The sequence below is a fragment of the Mobula birostris genome, chromosome 29 (genome assembly GCF_030028105.1).
Source record: "Mobula birostris isolate sMobBir1 chromosome 29, sMobBir1.hap1, whole genome shotgun sequence".
NCBI lineage: Eukaryota > Metazoa > Chordata > Chondrichthyes > Myliobatiformes > Myliobatidae > Mobula > Mobula birostris.
The window spans coordinates 18,185,197-18,207,712 of record NC_092398.1 but is presented as its reverse complement, the minus strand read 5'-3'; the positions used below and the strand labels follow the sequence as shown (position 1 = coordinate 18,207,712).

The 22,516-nt window shown below is 42.7% G+C and overlaps 1 protein-coding gene across 1 annotated transcript in view; it reads right to left on the bottom strand.

The window, feature by feature from the left end:
• Positions 1-22,516, bottom strand: part of LOC140190025 (scavenger receptor cysteine-rich type 1 protein M130-like) — a 78,099-nt gene that overhangs the window by 3,646 nt on the left and 51,937 nt on the right. The window contains exons 14-18 of the mRNA XM_072246424.1: positions 15,528-15,821; positions 13,031-13,321; positions 7,143-7,442; positions 5,603-5,896; positions 4,495-4,608 (exon numbers count right to left, since the gene is read on the bottom strand). Of these exons, the coding sequence (XP_072102525.1) occupies positions 4,495-4,608; positions 5,603-5,896; positions 7,143-7,442; positions 13,031-13,321; positions 15,528-15,821 (1,293 nt within the window). The remainder of the gene's footprint in view (positions 1-4,494; positions 4,609-5,602; positions 5,897-7,142; positions 7,443-13,030; positions 13,322-15,527; positions 15,822-22,516) is intronic.

Sequence of the window (22,516 nt, the reverse complement as noted above, 5' to 3'; positions counted from 1 at the left end):
TGTTTTCTAAATGCCCTTAATATACATGCCTCTGCCACCTTCATTAGCAGTCTGATGCATTCTGGGATATATGTCATCAGACCCGATGCACTTATCCACCGTTATGCATTTGAGCACTACCTCGTCATTAACCTCAAATCGTTTCAGCAGATTGGCATGGCCTAATCTACTTGCAGTAACATCCAATTTCTTCTTGTCCGTAAACATGGACACCTTGTAATTCCAGCTCCCCCCCCCCCACGACCCCCGCTCTGTCTCCAAGAACAAAGCCCTTCCTTTAACCTAGAATGGGCCTACCCTCGCCTTACGTATCTTCTTTTTCTTCATATGTTTAAAATGCCTGGGACTATACTTGATCATTCCGTGTTTTTTGCTGCCTTCTTAATCGGCTGTGTCAGCACTTTCCTACCGTTTTAATACTCCGAAGACCAATGTCAGGATTTAGGATTTCCTAAAGCACACTATGCCTCTTTTTAGTTGATATTAATGTAAGAGTTCTCGAGTCATCAAATTACCTTTAAGTCGTTGTTATTGAACCTTTTTGGAATATGTCGATACTGAACTCTTATAGTTGGTGTTTGAACAGCTACCACATGTAAGTCATAGATTATTTCACAACTGTTTCTTCCCATTAACTTTCCCAGCTGCTGTATTAACTTACTGTAATTTGTTTCCTTCCAATTTTACACCTTCCAGCAAGATTCAAGTTTATTCTTACAGTTAGCTGTCTTAAAATAAGAATTGTGGTGATTATTCCGAACACTTCCATTTACTATCAGGTCTTCATTAGGCTAAGATTATTTCTCCAAACTGAGTCCAAATCTTTTCTCCTCTGTTTGCCAAAACTAGCTCCAGTATATTTTCACCTCTGACTGTGTTCTCCATATACTATTTGAAGAACTTCTCCGGCATGAACTCCGCCCCACATGTGTTTGGAACGCCGCCACCATCCCCCCCCCCTCCGCCGCCCCCGCCGTTTTGTAAAGGACTCTGTGTACGTCCTCCCCGTGGAATGCGTAGGTCTAAAGCCGCAACGGGTAGGTTATATGGCCATTGTAAATTGTCCCCGTATTCGGTTAAGTTTAATGGGGATTCTTGGGGTGATTCTGTGGTGGTCTTGCTCGAAGGGCCGTGAGGGCCTAATCTTCACCGTATCGCCAAATAAATGTTTATAAAAAAATCAGTTCCTCTAACTTTCGCTATATATTGGGAGGTCTGTCAATCAGTGAAACATATGCCCAGATATCTTATATCTAAGCTCTAGACTAACTACTTCACGCTTCAGTACTGCACCCCTCCCAAGGACTTCACGAAACCCTGCTTCTGCATGACCTTTTCAACAATCATATCCAGGACGCTTAAGCAGCCAATCTTGGCACTCACGTATTTCGATCTCTATTTTAACGCTGAAGAGAAAACAAGATGATGCTTTCACAAGATATGCACATAGTGACCACTTTATCCGATACGCCTGTATCGACAATGTGAATATCTAATCAATCAGGTGGTAGCAATGCAACGCAAGAAAATATTCAAACGTGGTCAAGAAATTCAATTGTTGTCTTGACCTAACAACAGACTGTAGAAGAAATATGATGTAAATGACTTTGACCGTGGAATAATTGTAGGAGCCCGGCGGTGTGGTTTGACTATCTCAGAAACTATTGATGCCCCTTCTTTTCTTTTTAGAAACATACATAGAAAATAGGTGCAGGAGTAGGCCATTCGGCCCTTCGAGCCTGCACCGCCATTTATTATGATCATGGCTGATCATCCAACTCAGAACCCCGCCCCAGCCTTCCCTCCATAACCCCTGACCACCGTAGCCACAAGGGCCATATCTAACTCCCTCTTAAATATAGCCAATGAACTGGCCTCAACTGTTTCCTGTGGCAGAGAATTCCACAGATTCACCACTCTCTGTGTGAAGAAGTTTTTCCTAATCTCGGTCCTAAAAGGCTTCCCCTCTATCCTCAAACTGTGGCCCCTCGTTCTGGACTTCCCCAACATCGGGAACAATCTTCCTACATCTAGCCTGTCCAATCCCTTTAGGATCTTATACGTTTCAATCAGATCTCCCCTCAATCTTCTAAATTCCAACGAGTACAAGGCCAGTTCATCCAGTATGTCTTCATATGAAAGTCCTGCCATCCCAGGAATCAATCTGGTGAACCTTCTTTGTACTCCCTCTATGGCAAGGATGTCTTTCCTCAGACTAGGGGACCAAAACTGCACACAATACTCCAGGTGTGGTCTCACCAAGGCCTTGTACAATTGCAGTAGCACCTCCCTGCTCCTGTACTCGAATCCTCTCGCTATAAATGCCAGCATACCATTCGCCTTTTTCACCGCCTGCTGTACCTGCATGCCCACTTTCAATGACTGGTGTATAATGACACCCAGGTCTCGTTGCACCTCCCCTTTTCCTAATCGACCACCATTCAGATAATAATCTGTTTTCCTATTTTTGCCACCAAAGTGGATAACTTCACATTTATCCACATTAAATTGCATCTGCCATGAATTTGCCCACTCACCCAACCTATCCAAGTCACCCTGCATCCTCTTAGCATCCTCCTCACAGCTAACACTGCCACCCAGCTTCGTGTCATCCGCAAACTTGGAGCTGCTGCATTTAATTCCCTCATCCAAGTCATTAATATATATTGTAAACAACTGGGGTCGCAGCACTGAGCCTTGCGGTACCCCACTAGTCACCGCCTGCCATTCTGAAAAGGTCCCGTTTATTCCCACTCTTTGCTTCCTGTCTGCTAACCAACTCTCCACCCACACCAATACCTTACCCCCAATACCGTGTGCTTTAAGTTTGCACACTAATCTCCTGTGTGGGACCTTGTCAAGAGCCTTCTGAAAATCCAAATATACCACATCCACTGGTTCTCCCCTATCCACTCTACTAGTTACATCCTCAAAAAATTCTATGAGATTCGTCAGACATGATTTTCCTTTCACAAATCCATGCTGACTTTGTCCGATCATTTCACCGCTTTCCAAATGTGCTGTTATCACATCCTTGATAACTGACTCCAGCAGTTTCCCCACCACCGACGTTAGGCTAACCGGTCTATAATTCCCCGGTTTCTCTCTCCCTCCTTTTTTAAAAAGTGGAGTTACATTAGCCACCCTCCAATCCTGAGGAACTAGTCCAGAATCTAACAAGTTTTGAAAAATTATCAGTAATGCATCCACTATTTCTTGGGCTACTTCCTTAAGCACCCTGGGATGCAGACCACCTGGCCCTGGGGATTTATCTGCCTTCAATCCCTTCAATTTACCTAACACCACTTCCCTACTAACATGTATTTCGCTCAGTTCCTCCATCTCACTGGACCCTCTGTCCCCTACTATTTCTGGAAGATTATTTATGTCCTCCTTAGTGAAGACAGAACCAAAGTAATTATTCAATTGGTCTGCCATGTCCTTGCTCCCCATAATCAATTCACCTGTTTCTGTCTGCAGGGGACCTACATTTGTCTTTACCAGTCTTTTCCTTTTCACATATCTATAAAAGCTTTTACAGTCCGTTTTTATGTTTCCTGCCAGTTTTCTCTCATAATCTTTTTTTCCCCTTCCTAATTAAGCCCTTTGTCCTCCTCTGCTGAACTCTGAATTTCTCCCAGTCCTCAGGTGATCCACTTTCTCTGGCTAATTTGTATGCTTCTTCTTTGGAACTGATACTATCCCTAATTTCTCTTGTCAGCCACGGGTGCACTACCTTCCTTGATTTATTCTTTTGCCAAACTGGGATGAACAATTGTTGTAGTTCATCCATGCAACCTTTAAATGCTTGCCATTGCATATCCACCGTCAATCCTTTAAGTGTCATTTGCCAGTCTATCTTAGCTAATTCACGTCTCATACCTTCAAAGTTACCCCTCTTTAAGGTCAGAACCTCTGTTTCTGAATTAACTATGTCACTCTCCATCTTAATGACACTGTTATTAAGCATAACAGCCTCAAGAATTTACAGAGAATGGCAGAGAAAGGTGCGAAGAGAACTATGCAGTGAACGGCAGTTCTGTGGGTGAAAACGCCTTGTTAGTGAGTTAGGTCGGAGGGGAATGGTCACACTATTTCAAGCTGACAGGAAGGCGCTAATGCGTCATACAACCATACGTAATAGCATTGATGTGTACAATAATGTGCCTGAACGCACAACGCTAAGAACTTTTAAGTTGATGGGTACAGCAGCCAAATAACGAGCATAAACTCAGTGATCACATTATGAGAACAGGAGATATGTAAAGTATAGGGGATACCAAAGGAGATACAGGATGTACCTAATAAATTGGCCACGGTGTGTAGTTCCATGTACATTTTCTACATAACGTTGATAGTTATTGCCAAAATGACGTATATACTCCAATTACACAGTATATCTGCACATTATATATTCATTATTTTAAGCATATCCTCTAATTCAGTATCGAATGGATTATCCTTGATATTCAGGTGTTCTGCCCATCATCTTACCTTTTCTTTTGTTGTTGCTAATTATTATTATTGCTGTTGCAGCTGCGATCATTACCAGCACCCCCACTGCGATAATATATATATGTTCGTATATTATCTTGATCCAGGATTTGACTGTGAAGAGATGGGCAGTTGAGTTAGAGCAATTGCACTAAGTCCACTTTGGCTGCGATTCGATTTAAAACAAAACCCGGGTTTTCACTAATAAGAGCTTTACCTAGAGGACACGCTCCTAGATCAAACACATCATTCAGAGAACAGGCTAACAGAAGTCCTGATCCAGGTTACGTACTCTGGACGTTCCAAGATCCAATATGTATATTTTCCAATATTACTGCCATATGCAAAATATATTAAAATAACTATTATGTCTGGAAATTTCTAATCTAAGACATTAATTTGGGTCAGACAGCACAGAATCGTGACTGGATGAACTGAACTTTTATAAAAATAAATCTATATATTTATATTTTTAACAGCAGTATTACCCCACCCCACCATTCACAACTTTCAAATAAAGTCATCTACTTTATTCAGACGTTCTACGATAACTTTATGACTGCTAAGATCATCATCATTGAGAGTAATGATGGTAAAAGTGGCCAGAGCTTTTCTTGGTAAACTTTTGTCTGCAAATGGTTTACCATTGCCTTTTTTGTGGGCAGTGTCTTTATAAACGGGGGGACCCGACCATTATCGATACTCTTCAGAGATTATCCGCTTGGTTGCGTAACCAAGCATTGTGATATGCACTAGCTGCTCAAACGAACATCCACCACCTGTTCCCATGACTTCACCTGATCCTGATCGGGGGGCGAAGCAGGTGAAATCGCGGCCATGAGGTTACCTGAATATCAGTACAGGTTGTTGATAGATATAAACGTAATAGTAATTGTCCACCATCGCTTCAAATGGTTGTATTTCTAGCTATACATGAACGATCCAAGCACACTGTATATACATTGAAGGCAACTGAGATAAATGAAAATAAGGATAAAAGATTATAGAACCCTTATGACTATTCCGATCGATATCACTTGGTTAAAACCTGTAACTTCTTTGCCATTCGTTCTCATCGGAATCCTATCACTGCGTTGACCACACTCACCGTTTACAGTTACCAAGAGAGGAGAGCTAGAGGTTGAAGACAACGCAGTTCCATTTAAAACGACTTGATATCGGCAGAAATACGTTCCTTCATCAGAAAGAGTCACGTTGCTAATGTCGAAGGTGACAGAGTGGTTTCTGCCGGAAATAACCCGTGACTCGGAATTATCTTCGCCGGCTTTCTGCAAGATGAATGTGATTTCCGGGTAGACACCTGGGCATGTGCAGATAAACTTGATGACTCCGCCAAATTCAATATCTGTTGAATGCACTGATAAAGTTGGTACCGACAGTTCTGCAGTGGAGAAAGGTGAATGGAATGAATAGTTTTCAAACATCGAAACAATTTCTAATATTTCTAGCGTCATATTTGTACGTTTTCAATAATTTCAATAGAAAAATTTGATCAGGGTGCAACTGAAGTTAGACGATTCTAAAATCAGAGTAGAATTTGCATCGTAGCTGATAATCTGCGAAAATAAACGTGCTCATATACAGGATGAAAAGAATTTAAGTGCTACAGACGACCACGATTTTTCTTCACGACTTGGTTGGAATGATCAATAAGCAAAATAAGTTCAGAATCAAAGTCGAGTTTATAAGCACTAACCAATAGCGTGGAATTAGTTGTTTTGAAGTGGCAGCACAGTGCAATTCATAAACATAATCATGGGTCACTGAGAACCTTTTATTCTGTATTTTCACATATTTCATCCGAGAAATGATATAAAAGCGAGAGAAAACGTATCGCAGACTAAAGGGAACTTCTGTCGTGGTGGTATAAGACTGTTGGGTCACTCGTCTGAGTGCTACTGGTACCATGTAACCCAGTACTACCTGTCGCATGGTCGGGTGGTCAGCGACTAAACCGGCTCCCCCACCAGGCTTGACTGGTGTTGAGGGTGGCTAGACACCCTGCAGGACGAAAAACAAGACCTGTTAAAGGGCGGATGACCCCTCTCGTAGGGTCAACGGCCACGTAGCAATCACGTGCCGTGAAGTGCGGAACGAGCATCCCTTGCTTCGAAGCTTGGGCTGGCCATTCACTGCAACAGAACTTCCCCCAGCCGTCTCGGACCCCACCTTGCCGGGAGGTGATGGCGAGAGGGTGGGTCTGGACCTGTGCAACCCCCTACTCACCTAAAATCCATTCACACACACGCTGTTCCTTTCTGAGGAGCGGGGTATCCTTCAAACCCTACGAACTGACTGAAAGCAACCATCATCATCCTATAGGATGGATAGCCAGAATGTTGATCAGAGATCTCATATCCTAAAGAATGTACGCTTGCTCGCCCAAATTAGCAATACATGGCCTTGCACTTTAATTGTCAGTCCGCACTTCAGTTACTTTGCATCTGTAACACTATATTATGCATTACTTTTCTGATTTCCTTCTTTGCCACAACGGTGTACTTGTGTCCGGAATGACCTGCACGGATGACAGCCAATCAACATCTCCATAGTATTTACCAGTTATAAGTTACTCTATCATCATTTCTCCTGTCCGTTAACAGAAAATACATATGCGAGAATATTACCTTCTACTGCTAATAAGCCTGTGTTACTTTCGTCTGATTGCAACCGCCGTCCAGAAATGATAACTTCATACATGCAGGAGTAAGAGCCTCTGTCGGCGTCAGAAATATTGCTTATAACGATCGAGGCCATTTGATCAGACGGGCTAACATCTACTGATCGCAGCAATGCATTTCCTTTGTAGAACAAGAAACTGTGGGCACTGTTTTGGCTAGTGACGAAACACGTAATAGCAGTTGTTTCTCCTTTCATATACACACCCGACTGGCGCTCGAAATACAGACCAGTCGTTAGCTTTATACCTGAAACAAATTAATATAATTAGTACAAATATTTGTGCCAATATCTAACTGCACTCAATCACATCTCAGAGGCCATCTCTGCATCTGTGCTCACCAATCAGTACCAGAAATGAAATTATAAAGCACAGCCTCCAACATGCCTGTAATATCAGCCAAGTGCAAGAGGAACATGTGAGAAGGCATTCCCGCGGCCCTAAGATCATTCTCATAACTGATACTTCCCTTCCAACTGCATTGTTACAATTTCTCTGACATACAGAACTGCTGCCCAATTTACAGAAAGTACCAATTAAAGTATCGAGTAGCATATCTTCGAAGTGTAGGCGGGAACAGAAGTAACTGGGAGAAACCTACGAGATGAACGCGAGAACGATGAAAAGCTAACAACTAGCCCTCGAAAATTGGAAAAGAGGATGGACGGTTCAATTGTGCATCTGCAGTTCAAGTCACTGTTAAATATGCATCGCATCGGAACACTTACTAAGCTACTCAGGCCATAAAATGGAGAGGCGTTAGTTATTGACTGCAGAATGCAGCCGTCACATTATTTTGAATATGTGTCCTCTTTGTGAAGGGAGAACGATGTATTACGTAGGTGCAAAAAAAGTGAATGTAAAGTAGAAGTCAGGAGTTGGCAATTCTCTTCAGTTCGTGTAAATTGCAAAAAAAAAACAAACACCAATGTAATGGATTAATATTATTGTATTTTGTTTTCATCTCAAGCTAGTAAAACCTGAGATAAGGGTATAACCAAGCACATTCATTTCTCAATCGCTGAAATATCAGTATGTAGGCCTAAATGTTTAACGCTCTTATGTAGTGACAGGGATGATGCCTGTTATCTATATTACTATTGGGACAATGCATATCCTGTTCATTGTCCATAGTCTTTCAATTTTCTTTTACTCCATAATATTTCCGGTGTTTTTAACTTATTAATTACTATATGTTACTTGTGTATGGAATGGAGATGTCTATTTAGTTAATTCTACTTCAATGTTTATCCGGAAAGTTCTTATGGATGATCTGATTTGTAATAATGAATTTGTCGTAGTATTATTTTTAGAACTCGGGTACTAAAACCGGATTGTATTTATCCTGCGTATTGTGTCTTGCATGCGTTTGTATTTTAAAGCAAGGTTTTGTTGAATGGTGATTGCCACTTGATTATGCCTGTACGAAATTATATTGCGCTAAACTGCTCCTGAATCCTTTAATGTGTTTGATTGTTCTAGGTTTCCCTTCACATTTTCTGCCTTTATCGTTGTGAATTTGCTGGAATTTTATTATGTATTTTTGATATTTTGTTTGTTAAACGCCTGGTGCTGTATTTCCACAAGGAACTCCACTGTTTCTGGGAAGACGTCTCCAACTCGGAGCCACGGGTTTGACGTTCCTTGTCGATATTTAGCTTTTTATTGCAGCAAATGCTCTTCCATTTTGTTTCATCTGTTGTGATAACTTTGTATATTTTATTGTTTGGCCCTTCGTGTAAGTTTAATGTTGAGCATTTCTTATCAGAATTGCATGATCTGGTGTGGAGTACTGAATCCTGTTTTCGTTAATGAAAATATAACCTCTGGAGTTTTATCTGGATGTACGTTATTCCTCTTTCTCTTTCAGTTCCAAGTAGTGCTTATCTAAGTGGGTATGGCTATGCCGAGTGCTGTCTACAATTGAGTTCTTATGTCTCTGTATTAATTTTCCAGATTGGTGTCGGGCCAAGATATAATACCAAAATAATCCGAGATTATGGGTATAGCAATAGTGTTTATTGCTTTTGTTATATTTTTTTTAAGTTTGAACTCTGGCACATATTTTAAACCTTGAAGTAAATTTTGTCGAATGTTTTCCTCTATTGTACTATCCTTTATTTTCTTTGTTTTTTTGTTACCCCAAATACTTATATGTTTCATATTCACCCATCGCTTGAATTGTATCCCGCTGCTCTGTATTATATTCTACTAGCTCTATTGCACATTTCTCGATATTTACTGTTCTGCATTTATAGAAACATAGAAACATGGAAAATAGGTGCAGGAGTAGGCCATTCGGCCCTTCGAGCCTGCACCGCCATTTATTATGATCATGGCTGATCATCCAACTCAGAACCCCGCCCCAGCCTTCCCTCCATAACCCCTGACCACCGTAGCCACAAGGGCCATATCTAACTCCCTCTTAAATATAGCCAATGAACTGGCCTCAAATGTTTCCTGTGGCAGAGAATTCCACAGATTCACCACTCTCTGTGTGAAGAAGTTTTTCCTAATCTCGGTCCTAAAAGGCTTCCCCTCTATTCTCAAACTGTGACCCCTCGTTCTGGACTTCCCCAACATGGGGAACAATCTTCCTGCATCTAGCCTGTCCAATCCCTTTAGGATCTTATACGTTTCAATCAGATCCCCCCTCAATCTTCTAAATTCCAACGAGTACAAGCCCAGTTCATCCAGTATGTCTTCATATGAAAGTCCTGCCATCCCAGGAATCAATCTGGTGAACCTTCTTTGTACTCCCTCTATGGCAAGGATGTCTTTCCTCAGATTAGGGGACCAAAACTGCACACAATACTCCAGGTGTGGTCTCACCAAGGCCTTGTACAACTGCAGTAGCACCTCGCTGCTCCTGTACTCGAATCCTCTCGCTATAAATGCCAGCATACCATTCGCCTTTTTCACCGCCTGCTGTACCTGCATGCCCACTTTCAATGACTGGTGTATAATGACACCCAGGTCTCGTTGCACCTCCCCTTTTCCTAATCGACCACCATTCAGATAATTATTTGTTTTCCTATTTTTGCCACCAAAGTGGATAACTTCACATTTATCCACATTAAATTGCATCTGCCATGAATTTGCCCACTCACCCAACCTATCCAAGTCACCCTGCATCCTCTTAGCATCCTCCTCACAGCTAACACTGCCACCCAGCTTCGTGTCATCCGCAAACTTGGAGCTGCTGCATTTAATTCCCTCATCCAAGTCATTAATATATATTGTAAACAACTGGGGTCGCAGCACTGAGCCTTGCGGTACCCCACTAGTCACCGCCTGCCATTCTGAAAAGGTCCCGTTTATTCCCACTCTTTGCTTCCTGTCTGCTAACCAACTCTCCACCCACACCAATACCTTACCCCCAATACCGTGTGCTTTAAGTTTGCACACTAATCTCCTGTGTGGGACCTTGTCAAGAGCCTTCTGAAAATCCAAATATACCACATCCACTGGTTCTCCCCTATCCACTCTACTAGTTACATCCTCAAAAAATTCTTTGAGATTCGTCAGACATGATTTTCCTTTTACAAATCCATGCTGACTTTGTCCGATCATTTCACCGCTTTCCAAATGTGCTGTTATCACATCCTTGATAACTGACTCCAGCAGTTTCCCCACCACCGACGTTAGGCTAACCGGTCTATAATTCCCCGGTTTCTCTCTCCCTCCTTTTTTAAAAAGTGGAGTTACATTAGCCACCCTCCAATCCTCAGGAACTAGTCCAGAATCTAACGAGTTTTGAAAAATTATCACTAATGCATCCACTATTTCTTGGGCTACTTCCTTAAGCACCCTGGGATGCAGACCATCTGGCCCTGGGGATTTATCTGCCTTCAATCCCTTCAATTTACCTAACACCACTTCCCTACTAACATGTATTTCGCTCAGTTCCTCCACCTCACTGGACCCTCTGTCCCCTACTATTTCTGGAAGATTATTTATGTCCTCCTTAGTGAAGACAGAACCAAAGTAATTATTCAATTGGTCTGCCATGTCCTTGCTCCCCATAATCAATTCACCTGTTTCTGTCTGCAGGGGGCCTACATTTGTCTTTGCCAGTCTTTTCCTTTTTACATATCTATAAAAGCTTTTGCAGTGCATCGTTCAGGTTTCTATCTTTTGAAAATAGTTCTGCCAGTTGAATTCATTTTTTTTAGATTTACTGATGAAAGACCGTATAATTTCAAATTGTAACGTACATAAGGTGAGTCAACACGCAATCCATTATGTTCTGCAACCACCGCTATTTTCAAAGCGATCCTACAACTGAACATATCTTTACCTCACCCCGCTCCACTTTCCGCAGGGATCATCCCCTCCGCGATTTCGCTTGACCATTCATCCTTCCCCACTAATCTCTTTGCAAGCAGCCTAAGAGCTATACCTACCCATAAACTACCACCCTCACCTCCTTTCAGGGTCCTGACAAGTCCTTCCAGATGAGCTACTACTTCACCTACATATCTGCTGGGTCGGATATCGTGCCCAGTGCTCCCGATGCGGTATCCTCTACTTTGATGAGAGACATGGTAAAGTGGGGACAGTTTCATTGAGCACTACTGTGCATTCCGCCATAAGTGCGACTTCAACGTGGCCAAACATATTTAATTCCAATTTGCATTCCCTTTCGATATATCAGTCCGTAGCCTCTTGTCCCAAGGTGACGCTAGAGTCAGGATAGTGGACCAACAACTTAAATCCTGTATAGGCACCCTCTAACCTAGTGGCATGAAATAGATTTCTCCTTCTGGTAAACAAAATTCTTCTGCGCCTCTCCTCTATTTTAAATTCTTATGTTTCTCTTCTTCTCACCTGCCTGTTGCTTTCCCCTCCGTCCTTTTTCCTTCTCCTACCCTTTCTCCTATTTTCTACTATTCTCACCAATCGGATACCTTTTTCTTCAGACCTTGACCTTTCCTGCCCACCAGGCTCACCTTCCAGCTAGCCTCTTTCCCCCACTCCCACCATTTTGTTCTGGCATTCCTTCTCAGTCCTAAAGAAGAATCTCGACCCAAATCGTTTATACTAGAGTGAAATGGGCCAAGTGAAGGTTAAATAAAAAACCTGGAACTAGATCGAGTAGGCCCCTTGGTCGCAATCAACGAGTTGTGCCACAGAAACTATTTCTGTACTTTCTCACTATGACTCTAGGAAGTTCTCTTACCTAGATTCTATGTACCTTGATTTAGACCTTGGCATTAGTTTTAACTACTACGTTAGGACGAGTGCAGAATGTATGAAATTAATAATGTCGTTATATTCTAAGCTCTTGCAGAGTGTTGTATACACAGCTAAGCACATTATGCAAACCAGCTTTCGACCCATGGGCTCTGCCTGAAATTCCTGCTGCCTTGGTAAAGCAACAACCATTATCAAAGACCGCATCCTCTTTTGACCCCACCTATTGAACAGAAAATGCAATATCCCGAAGGTTGAAAGGCTGTCTAGAGCCCGCAGTTACAAGACTACCAGCTTTTCAGTAGTACATAAAATGGACTTTTATCTTCGCAGTATACAGCATTCTAGACTTACAAATTAACGTCTGTCTTCACTGCATTTGCTGTAGAACCGTAACACTTTATCCTTTATATTGCTATTATTTTCGGTGGTGCTACCTCGATGAACTGCTATATTGAAATGTACTCTATGGAAAATATTCAAAACGTTTTTTGACTGCACGTCAGTGTAGGTGACAAAAGGAAATCAGTTCACCAATTTAGCAAATTTACCAATTGATTGCTTTGTGTCATTTGTGTTGTATTGTTTTCGTTAAGCAACGTGGCATATTCAAAAGTCCTTAACAAAAGAAAGACTTACTCTGGATTTTCGCGACGTCACTAGGGAAAGATGTTATCCAACGTCCCGATATTTGTTGGTCGTATAAACAGGAATAATATCCTTCATTTCTGTTATTTACCACCGTGAATGAATTACTAACATGTTGTTGTGTCATGTTTCGGGTTGTTTCTTCAAACTTCCAACGTAGGAGCCATTGGAGATGGTCATGGCTGTGAAGGCTCGGAGCATGGCACGTAATGTTGACTTCTTCTCTTTCCAGATATATGGGATAATTAGGATTGAGCGAGAGTGTTGGAGGTGGTGGGCGATCTGAAATAACAAAAATACCAACGATGAAATTTGTGTAGACATAATGGGCCCAAAGTGTGTACAATTAAAAGGGGCAGTGTCTTCATGTGCATATTTTTCTTGATAGATGCATTGCTATACAACGTTGACAAAATCAAGCATGAGCTGGTAAGTGGCCAGTAACATCAGCCCCACATATGATACAAACAGTAACTTGTAATTACAAGAGATGAGCTCACAAACTTATTTTGATGTAACGGATTTATCATTGCAGAGTTGCCCCCGGCAGATACTTTGGCAATTGTAATTCACGGAAGGCAAGACGTGATACTGGCCTCTAAAGCAGGCTAGCGGCTGGGTAACCTGAGACGCGCGGCTGACTGTCTGCTCGCTACGTCAAAGGTATGAACGAGGAGCATGTAACATTCCAACCATTTGAGAGATCGTAGCACCATCACCAGATACCAGATCGAGATCACGTACGTCGAAAAAGCCCGAGTGAATGCTAGACAGCATCCACGTTATGCCTTCATGACATCAGCGGCGGTGGTGTTTGCTAGTGATGGTGATCAACCAGCGAATAAGCTGGTCGATCAAAAACGATCAGGTCGCAGAATTATTCCTCCAATCTCAGCTGGAAGAACAATGGCCAGAAGTGCATAGTCCCTGCAAGCGTATCTTGCAATATCATTCATGCTAATTGCATTCGTTGCATCTAACATCTGATCTTCCGGACCCAGCGTTAAGAAGTCCCTGCAGTTGATCAGAGGGATAACAGCCGCTCAAGAGTGAGCCTAATCACTTCTTTTAGAAGTGTAATGTGAATATTACAATAAATATTTGCTTTACCCGCAAACCCCAAGTTATTATATATTACATATTAAGAGAATTGAAAGGACAATCCCTGTAAATATAATTGAAAAGAAAATTAATTCAGCGGAGTAAAGACTTCGAATTTACTGTTGGTGGAATTAACTCGGCGTCGAACTATCCGTGAATGAAATTGCTATTAATACTTTGCGGCATTGGGATTATTTTATTCTATATATATGAACGAAGATTGAGAACAGAAAATAGATACGGCTCCAATGCAACCTGAAATGTATGTTCCGTGATTAGTCCGTGATCCGGGTTCCGATTCCACTTTAACTCTTAGTTATTGATTTACAGCCATTGCTATTTCAAAGCTAAAAGCTCGAGGCAATCTCAAAGGTCTTAAGGTGGATAGGTCACTACACCAGCTGGTCAAATCCTAAATCCTGAGAAATCCTGTAGAAATGTATGATAGTGCATTGTGGTAAACGGCACAATAGTGCGGAATATATTCCAAGTAGTGAGAGTGTTGAAAGACCATAGATGCTTAGGAGTCCTCGTGCAAGATTCCAAGAAGGTTAATTTACGGATTGAGTCTGTAGTAAAGAAGGCAAATTCAAAGTTGGCATTTATTTCAGGGGAATATAATATAACATTAATGAGATAACGCTGAGGATTTATAAGACACTAGCCAGGCCACACTTGTAGTATTGTCAACAGGTTTAGACCCCATATTTCGGAAAGAATCTGTTGTCATTGGAGAGAGTCCAGGGGAATTTCACAAGGATGAGTGGAGACCTGTGGAATGATTTGCCACATTCTGTGGTGGATGCCAAGTCCGTGGTATATGTATGGTGGAAGTTGATAATTTCAAGGCCGGAGTATGGAGATGAATGTGTTTCGGAATCAGCAATGAAGGAAGGGTGGAGAAGATGCGATGTGATCAATTCTAATACTATATATTATGTTTGTGTGGTCTGATGGACTCCTTGTCTTCTGTCAGCCAGTCCCAGGATATTTTTGTTTTCCTCATTGGTTACCTTTGCTGACAACGTCCCGAATGTTCTTCGTGAACTTTAAATAGTCGTGGTCCGGTCCCACAGTTAATTTTGGCTGTTTTTTTTTTCTTTTGCTCAGTAAAGGATTATCCTGTCTTCCTTTTTTTTCTATGTGCAGGACCAGTATTTAGCCAGTCGATTTAGACGACCTAGTAAAATATCCGTGTTCCCAATGTAAACCATACTGAGGAAAATTAATTGCAATAACCCAGCTCTGACAATGGGCAATCCAACAGCTTCCGTATGCACTATATAAGTTTCACAGAATCGTCTTTACCCGGAAGAAACCATTGTGTTAGCGTTCTCACAGACATTTTATTTAGAATGGAACGCTATAAAGTGGATGCCTTACTAACCTGTGACGTTTATTCGAATGTGATGGCTGATGGAAGAATGTATCAGTCGGCCCGATTCCATTATCAGAAAGACACAAGCGTAGTCCCCTTCACTGTCAGCATTGACAGCTTCAACATGATAGTTGAACCAGTTTTGGTTTACAGAGCTGTTTATGATAGGGACGGAGTCCTTCAACAACTGAAATTGGCCTGGTGAGCCACGCCACGCGACGTCACAGGAAATAGTAACTGCTTCTCCAGTTACATACACTGGGTATTCTGGACTTTTTGAAATTCTGGGCTGAGTCGGAAGATCTGGAACAACATAATTAAAGATAAAATACTGAATAGTGAATTCATCTGTTGCAGTTTATAAAATATATTTTCTAAAAATCGTACTTTTGGAAACAAAACCACAAGCTTGGATACTCTCAGCGCAACGGCTTCAGACAGTAGTAATGTTTGTGTTTTTCCCACTCTTTATCTGAAATCTCAAGATATATGTCTTGCACTGTATTAAATTTGCCCTAATATAGCTGATGTTTTGGAGAATCAAGAATTTGTTGTATACTTATTGCTATTCCTTCTTTATTTTTGTTCATTTAAAACAGTAGAGACCCAGAAAGGGGTGCAGAATTCTTCTCTTGATGGATATAGGAAGGCGGGAGACACCCTGTGTCCTTGAAGACTACACGCGCAGGACGTGCATCCAGCTGAAACTTCCAAAACTTCGCTGGAACTGGATGAACTCGCTATCATTCAAGAGGCTGAATCTGTGATGGCACTGACATAGAGTGGTAGTTACCCCTAAGATGCAGGACCTAGGAGACCGGGTGAAAGCCAGGAAGGAGAAACTTGCAATTGAGATTACCGTGGTGACCATCTCCCTCTTAAAAAACAGATATAATACTTTCGGTATTGTTGCGTGGGGGGATGCCCGAGCACAAAAATTCTACGCAGTCATGTGTCTGGATCTGGTGCTGTGACTCAGAATGGAAGAGGGGAGAAGAGGCGAACTGAAGTGAAAGGAGATTCCTTACTTAGGGGAACAGAAAGTAGTTAATGTGGACAAGACGGAGATTGCCGGATGGTATATTTCTTCCTGGTTGTCTGGTTCTGGGGGATCTGGGATCAAGTACTAAGCACGCAGTTGGTGGAGGGATTAGGGAGCAGATGTTGTTAAGATATCAGACAAAGTCAGGAATCCAAAAGCTGAGCATAATGCGACTGATATCATGAGCTGCGTATATTTTAATGCAAGATGTATCGTAGGTAAGGAATCTGCACTCAAGGCATGGAATAATAATATTGTAAGCATTGGTGAGGGTTGGTTACAGGAAGGACTGGATTTACAACTCAGTATTCCGCGGTTCTCTTGTTTTACGAGTCAAGGAAAATGCCACAGCTCCGCACACTCAGGACAGATTGGATAACTCGTCTAGTGAGGCGTTGTAGGTGGAACTGAGGAATACCCAAACGAATGAACACGTTAATGGGGCTATATTATAAACCACCCAACAGGACGCTGAATTTGGAGTGACAGTTTTGTAGACAGATTGCTGCAAGAAACAGAAGGTTGTTATAGTAGATTACTTTAACTTTCCATACATTGACTTGGACTCCCACACTGTAAAAAGACTAGGTAGGATAGAGTTTGCTAAATGTTTTTAGAGAAGTCTCCTTAATCAGTATGGCATCGCCATCTGGTTTTGGAATAGCAGAGTAACAGACCGGACGTCCCAAGAAAAGACTGTGAGAACGGCTGACAGAATCATAGGGTCTCTGTACCATCTTTCGGTGACATTCATCAGGAGGGCCGCGTATGCAGATCTCTAATTTTAATGAAATATCTCACGCACCCATCCAGCAGCCTCCTTAACATTCTCTATCAGCCAGTAGTCCAACGCATAAAGCCAAGATCGATTAGGATGGCAAACAACTCTTCCGTCAGGCCATTAGGCTTCTGAACTCTCTGTCCGATCTCATTCCAAGTACCACTTGAAATTTGTACTGTACCACAGAGTATTTTATTTATTCACTTTGCTTCGTTTATCTCTGCGTAATTCATTTGTAGAGTGATATCTTGCTTTGCCTACTTGCCGTGTGAAGTGTGCTAGGCCTGAAAAATACTTCGCATGTCAATGGCTTATTTTATCGAAGGGTGATTTTCCTTTCCATAAATCCTTACTGACTAAGAAAGAGACATTTGGTTTCACTGAGTGTACAACAGACTACATAAAAACAGCGGTGACATTAAACCTGATTCTGATTCTGGTACTAGCTACTGATCTGCAACTGACCGTTACTGTTATTCCAACTACTTGGCTCGCTGAAGAAGGTATCCATTAATTTGATACCTGAGCCAAAATAGATACAAACAGATATCAACATTCAATTATGTGAAGAACAAAAGGATGACAGGAGTGAATGTAGGACCGTTTCGAGATAAAGGTGCAAAGATATGCCTGGAGGCTGTGGAAGTGAGCGAGGTCTATAATGAATACTTCTCTTCGGTATTCACCAATGAGAGGAAATTTCATGATGGTGAGGACAATATGAGTGAGATTGATGTTCTGAAGCATGTTGATATTAAGGGAGAGGAGGTGTTGGAGTTGTGAAAGTACATAAGAACGGGTAGGTCTCCGGGGCCTGACGGAATATTCCCCAGGCTGCTCAATGAGGCGAGGGAAGAGATTGCTGAGCCTCTGGCTAGGATCTTTATGTCCTCGTTGTCCACGGGAATGGTACCAGAGGATTGGAGTGAGGCGAATGCTGTCGCCTTGTTCAAAAAAGATAGTATTGATAGTCCGGGTAATTATAGACCAGTGAGCCTTACGTCTGTGGTGGGAAAGCTGTTGGAAAATATTCTTAGAGATACGATCTATGGGCATTTAGAGAATCATGGTCTGATCAGGGACTGTCAGCATGGCTTTGAGAAGGGCAGATCGCGTCTAACAAGACTGATAGAGTTTTTTGAGGAGGTGATCAGGCATATAGATGAGAGTAGTGCAGTGGATGTGATCTATATGGATTTTAGTAAGGCATTTAACAAGGTTCCACACCGTAGGCTTATTTATAAAGTCAGAGGGCACGGGATCCAGGGAAGTATGGCCAGGTGGATTCAGATTTGGCTTGCCTGCAGAAGGCAGAGGATCGTGGTGCAGGGAGTACATTCAGATTGGAGGATTGTGACTACTGGTGTCCCACAAGGATCTGTTCTACAACCTCTACTTCTCGTGATTTTCATTAACAACCTGGATGTTGGGGTTGAAGGGTGGAATGGCAAGTTTGCAGACGACGCAAAGGTTGGTGGTGTTGCAGATAGTGTAGAGGATTGTCGAAGGTTGCAGAGAGACATTGATGGGATGCAGATATGGGATGAGAAGTGGCGGATGGAGTTCAACCCGGAGAGACCATAGAAACCATAGAAACTACAGCACAGAAACAGGTCTTTTGGCCCTTCTTGGCTGTGCCGAACCATTTTCTGCCTATTTCCACTGACCCGCACACAGACCATATTCCTCTATACACCACCCATCCATGTATCTGTCCAACTCATTCTTAAATGTTAAAAGAGAACCCGCATTTACCACCTCGTCTGGCAGCCCATTCCATACTCCCACCACTCTCTGTGTGAAGAAGCCCCCCCCCAATGTTCCCTTTAAACTTATCCCCCCGCACCCTTAACCCATGTCCTCTGTTTTTTTTTCCCCCTTGCCTCAGTGGAAAAAGCCTGCTTGCACTTACTCTATCAATACCCATCATGATTTTATATACCTCTACCAAATCTCCCCTCATTCTTCTACGCTCCAGGGAATAAAGTCCTTACCTATTCAACCTTTCTCTGTAACTGTGTTTCTCAAGTCCCGGCAGCATCCTTGTAAACCTTCTCTGCACTCTTTCAACCTTATTTATATCCTTCCTGTAATTTGGTGACCAAAACTGAACACAATACTCCAGATTCCGCCTCACCATTGCCTTATACAACCTCATCATAACATTCCAGCTCTTATACCCAATACTTTGATTAATAAAGGCCAATGTACCAAAAGCTCTCTTTACGACCCTATCTACCTGTGACGCCACTTTTAGGGAATTTTGTATCTGTATTCCCAGATCCCTCTGTTCCACTGCACTCCTCAGTGCCTTACCATTAACCCTGTATGTTCTACCTTGGTTTGTCATTCCAACATGCAATACCTCACACTTGTCTGTATTAAACTCCATCTGCCATTTTTCAGCCCATTTTTCCAGCTGGTCCAAGTCCCTCTGCAGGCTCTGAAAACCTTCCTCACTATCTACTACACCTCCAATCTTTGTATCATCAGCAAATTTGCTGATGCAATTTACCACATTACCATCCAGATCATTGATATAGATGACAAATAACAATGGACCCAGCACTGATCCCTGTGGCACACCACTAGTCACAGGCCTCCACTCGAAGAAGCAATTCTCTGCTAGCACTCTTTGGCTTCTTCCATTGAGCCAATGTCTAATCCAATTTACCACCTCTCCATGTATACCTAGCGACTGAATTTCCCTAACTAACCTCCCATGCGGGACCTTGTCAAACGCCTTACTGAAGTCCATGTAGACAATATCCACTGCCTTCCCTTCATCCACTTTCCTGATAACCTCCTCGAAAAACTCCAATAGATTGGTCAAACATGACCTACCACGCACAAAGCCATGTTGACTCTCCCTAATAAGTCCCTGTCTATCCAAATGCTTGTAGATTCTGTCTCTTAGTACTCCCTCCAATAATTTACCTACTACCGACGTTAAATTTACTGGCCTATAATTTCCCGGATTACTTTTCGATCCTTTTTTAAACAACGGAACAACATGAGCCATTCTCCAATCCTCCGGCACCTCAGCTGTGGACAGCGACATTTTAAATATTTCTGCCAGGGCCCCTGTAATTTCAACACTAGTCTCCTTCAAGGTCCGAGGGAACATCTGTCAGGTCCCGGGGATTTATCCACTTTAAGAACTGTGAGGTGGTACACTTTGGAATGACAAACTCCAGGGCAGAGCACAAAATAAATGACAGGATACTTTGTAGTGTGGAGACACAGAAGGATCTGGGGTACATGTCCACAGATTCCTGAAAGTTGCCTCGCAGGTGGATAGTGTAGTTAAGAAAGCTTCTGGGGTGTTAGTTTTCATAAGTCGAAGGATCGAGTTTAAGAGTCGCGATGTAATGATGCAGCTCTATAAAACTGTGGTTCGGCCACATTTGGAGTACTGTGCCCAGTTCTGGTCGCCTCTCTATTGGAAGGATGTGGAAGCATTGGAAAGGGTATAGAGGAGATTTACCAGGATGCTGCCTGGTTTAGAGAGTATGCATTATTATCAAAGATTAAGGGAGCGAGGGCTTTTCTCTTTGGCGAGAAGGAGGATGAGAGGAGACATGATAGAGGTGTACAAGATAATAAGAGGAATACATAGAGTGCATATCCAGCCGCTCTTCCCCAGGGCACCACTGCTCAATGCAAGAGGACATGGCTGTAAGGTAAGGGGTGGGAAGCACAAGGGGGATGGCAGAGGAAGGTTTTTTACTCAGAGAGTGGTTGGTGCGTGGAATCTACTGCCTGAGCCAGTTGTGGAGGCAGATACACTCGTGAGGTTTAAGAGACTACTAGACAGGTATATGGAGGAATTTAAGGTGCGGGATTATATGGGAGGCAGGGTTTGAGGGTCGGCATAATATTGTGGGCCGAAGGACCTGCAAGGTGCAGTACTGTTCTATGTTCTATACATGGGTCAAAAATGATACAAACATAGTTTGCTCTACTGACAGAATTTTTATTTATAATTTGATAGGTAGGTAACGGTTAGGAGAGGGAAGGGTAAGAAGCTGATGCCAGAGATAATCTCTGTGTCTGTCCCCTTAACAATAAGTACTCCTGTCTGAGTACTGTTGGGGGAGACGGCCAAACTAAGGGGTAAAAACAGTGGTCGCGCCTCTGGCACAGCGTCTGCCCTATGGCTCAGAAGGGTAGGGAAAGGAAAAGGATTGCTGCAGTAACAGGGGTCTCTATACTTAAGGGGTCAGACAGGCGATTTTGTGGACGCAGGAAAGAAACGAGTATGATAGTTTGCCTCCCAGGTGCCAGGGTCCGGGATGATCCTGATCACCACAAGGGGATCAATATCCTGGCAAAGTGGTCTGCTAAGCCTATGGGGAGAACTTAAACTAGAATTGCTATGGGGATGGGAAACGAATTGAAGTGACGGAGAAAAGGGAGATTGGCTAACAAATCGAGAAAGATTGGAGACAGTGCGAAAGGGAAGATAGACATGTGATAGAGAAGGGACACGCTCAGACCGATGGATTGAGATCTGTCTACTTTAATGCGAGAAGTACTATGAATAAAGCAGATGAGCTTAGAGCGTGGATCTGTCATGGTCCCTTCTTCAATCCCCCACCTTGCCATTTATCTCAGCAACTGGGCCTCAATCACCTCATTTAATTTCTAAACATTCCCAGGTTCCACTAACTACAAACCCCTGATTCCCATCAGGAATTCCAGGGTAAAGACCCTGTGATCACAACAAGAAGCTGCCAGTTCCTTGGTCGACTCGTGTATGGGTAACCTCGTTCATAGTTCTTAGGACTATCAGTCCTAAGTCTAGCATCGTTCCTGAATTCTCTACTAAAACCAAGACTCCGGTTAAAGACTCTCTTGGACACCCATTCCGCGCTCGCTACGACCGTAATTCCTCCCGACTAGGCTTCCGCGGCCGTGTTCAGCACTTGAGTTCGTGGCACCGCCACGTCCTTGCGACAGAATGAACTGGCCATGATGAACCCAGCGGACAACGATCCCGTACAAAAACCCCTGGATAGCCAGGGCTACCTATTGGGCGCCCACGACCAAATACTTCGGGAGATCACGGAAAACTTTCTGACACTAGCCACGAATGTGCAGAAGGTCAGTAAACAAGCGGATCGGGTCTCTCCGTCCCCTTCAAGAACCCCGGCTACCCAAACCGCACCGCTC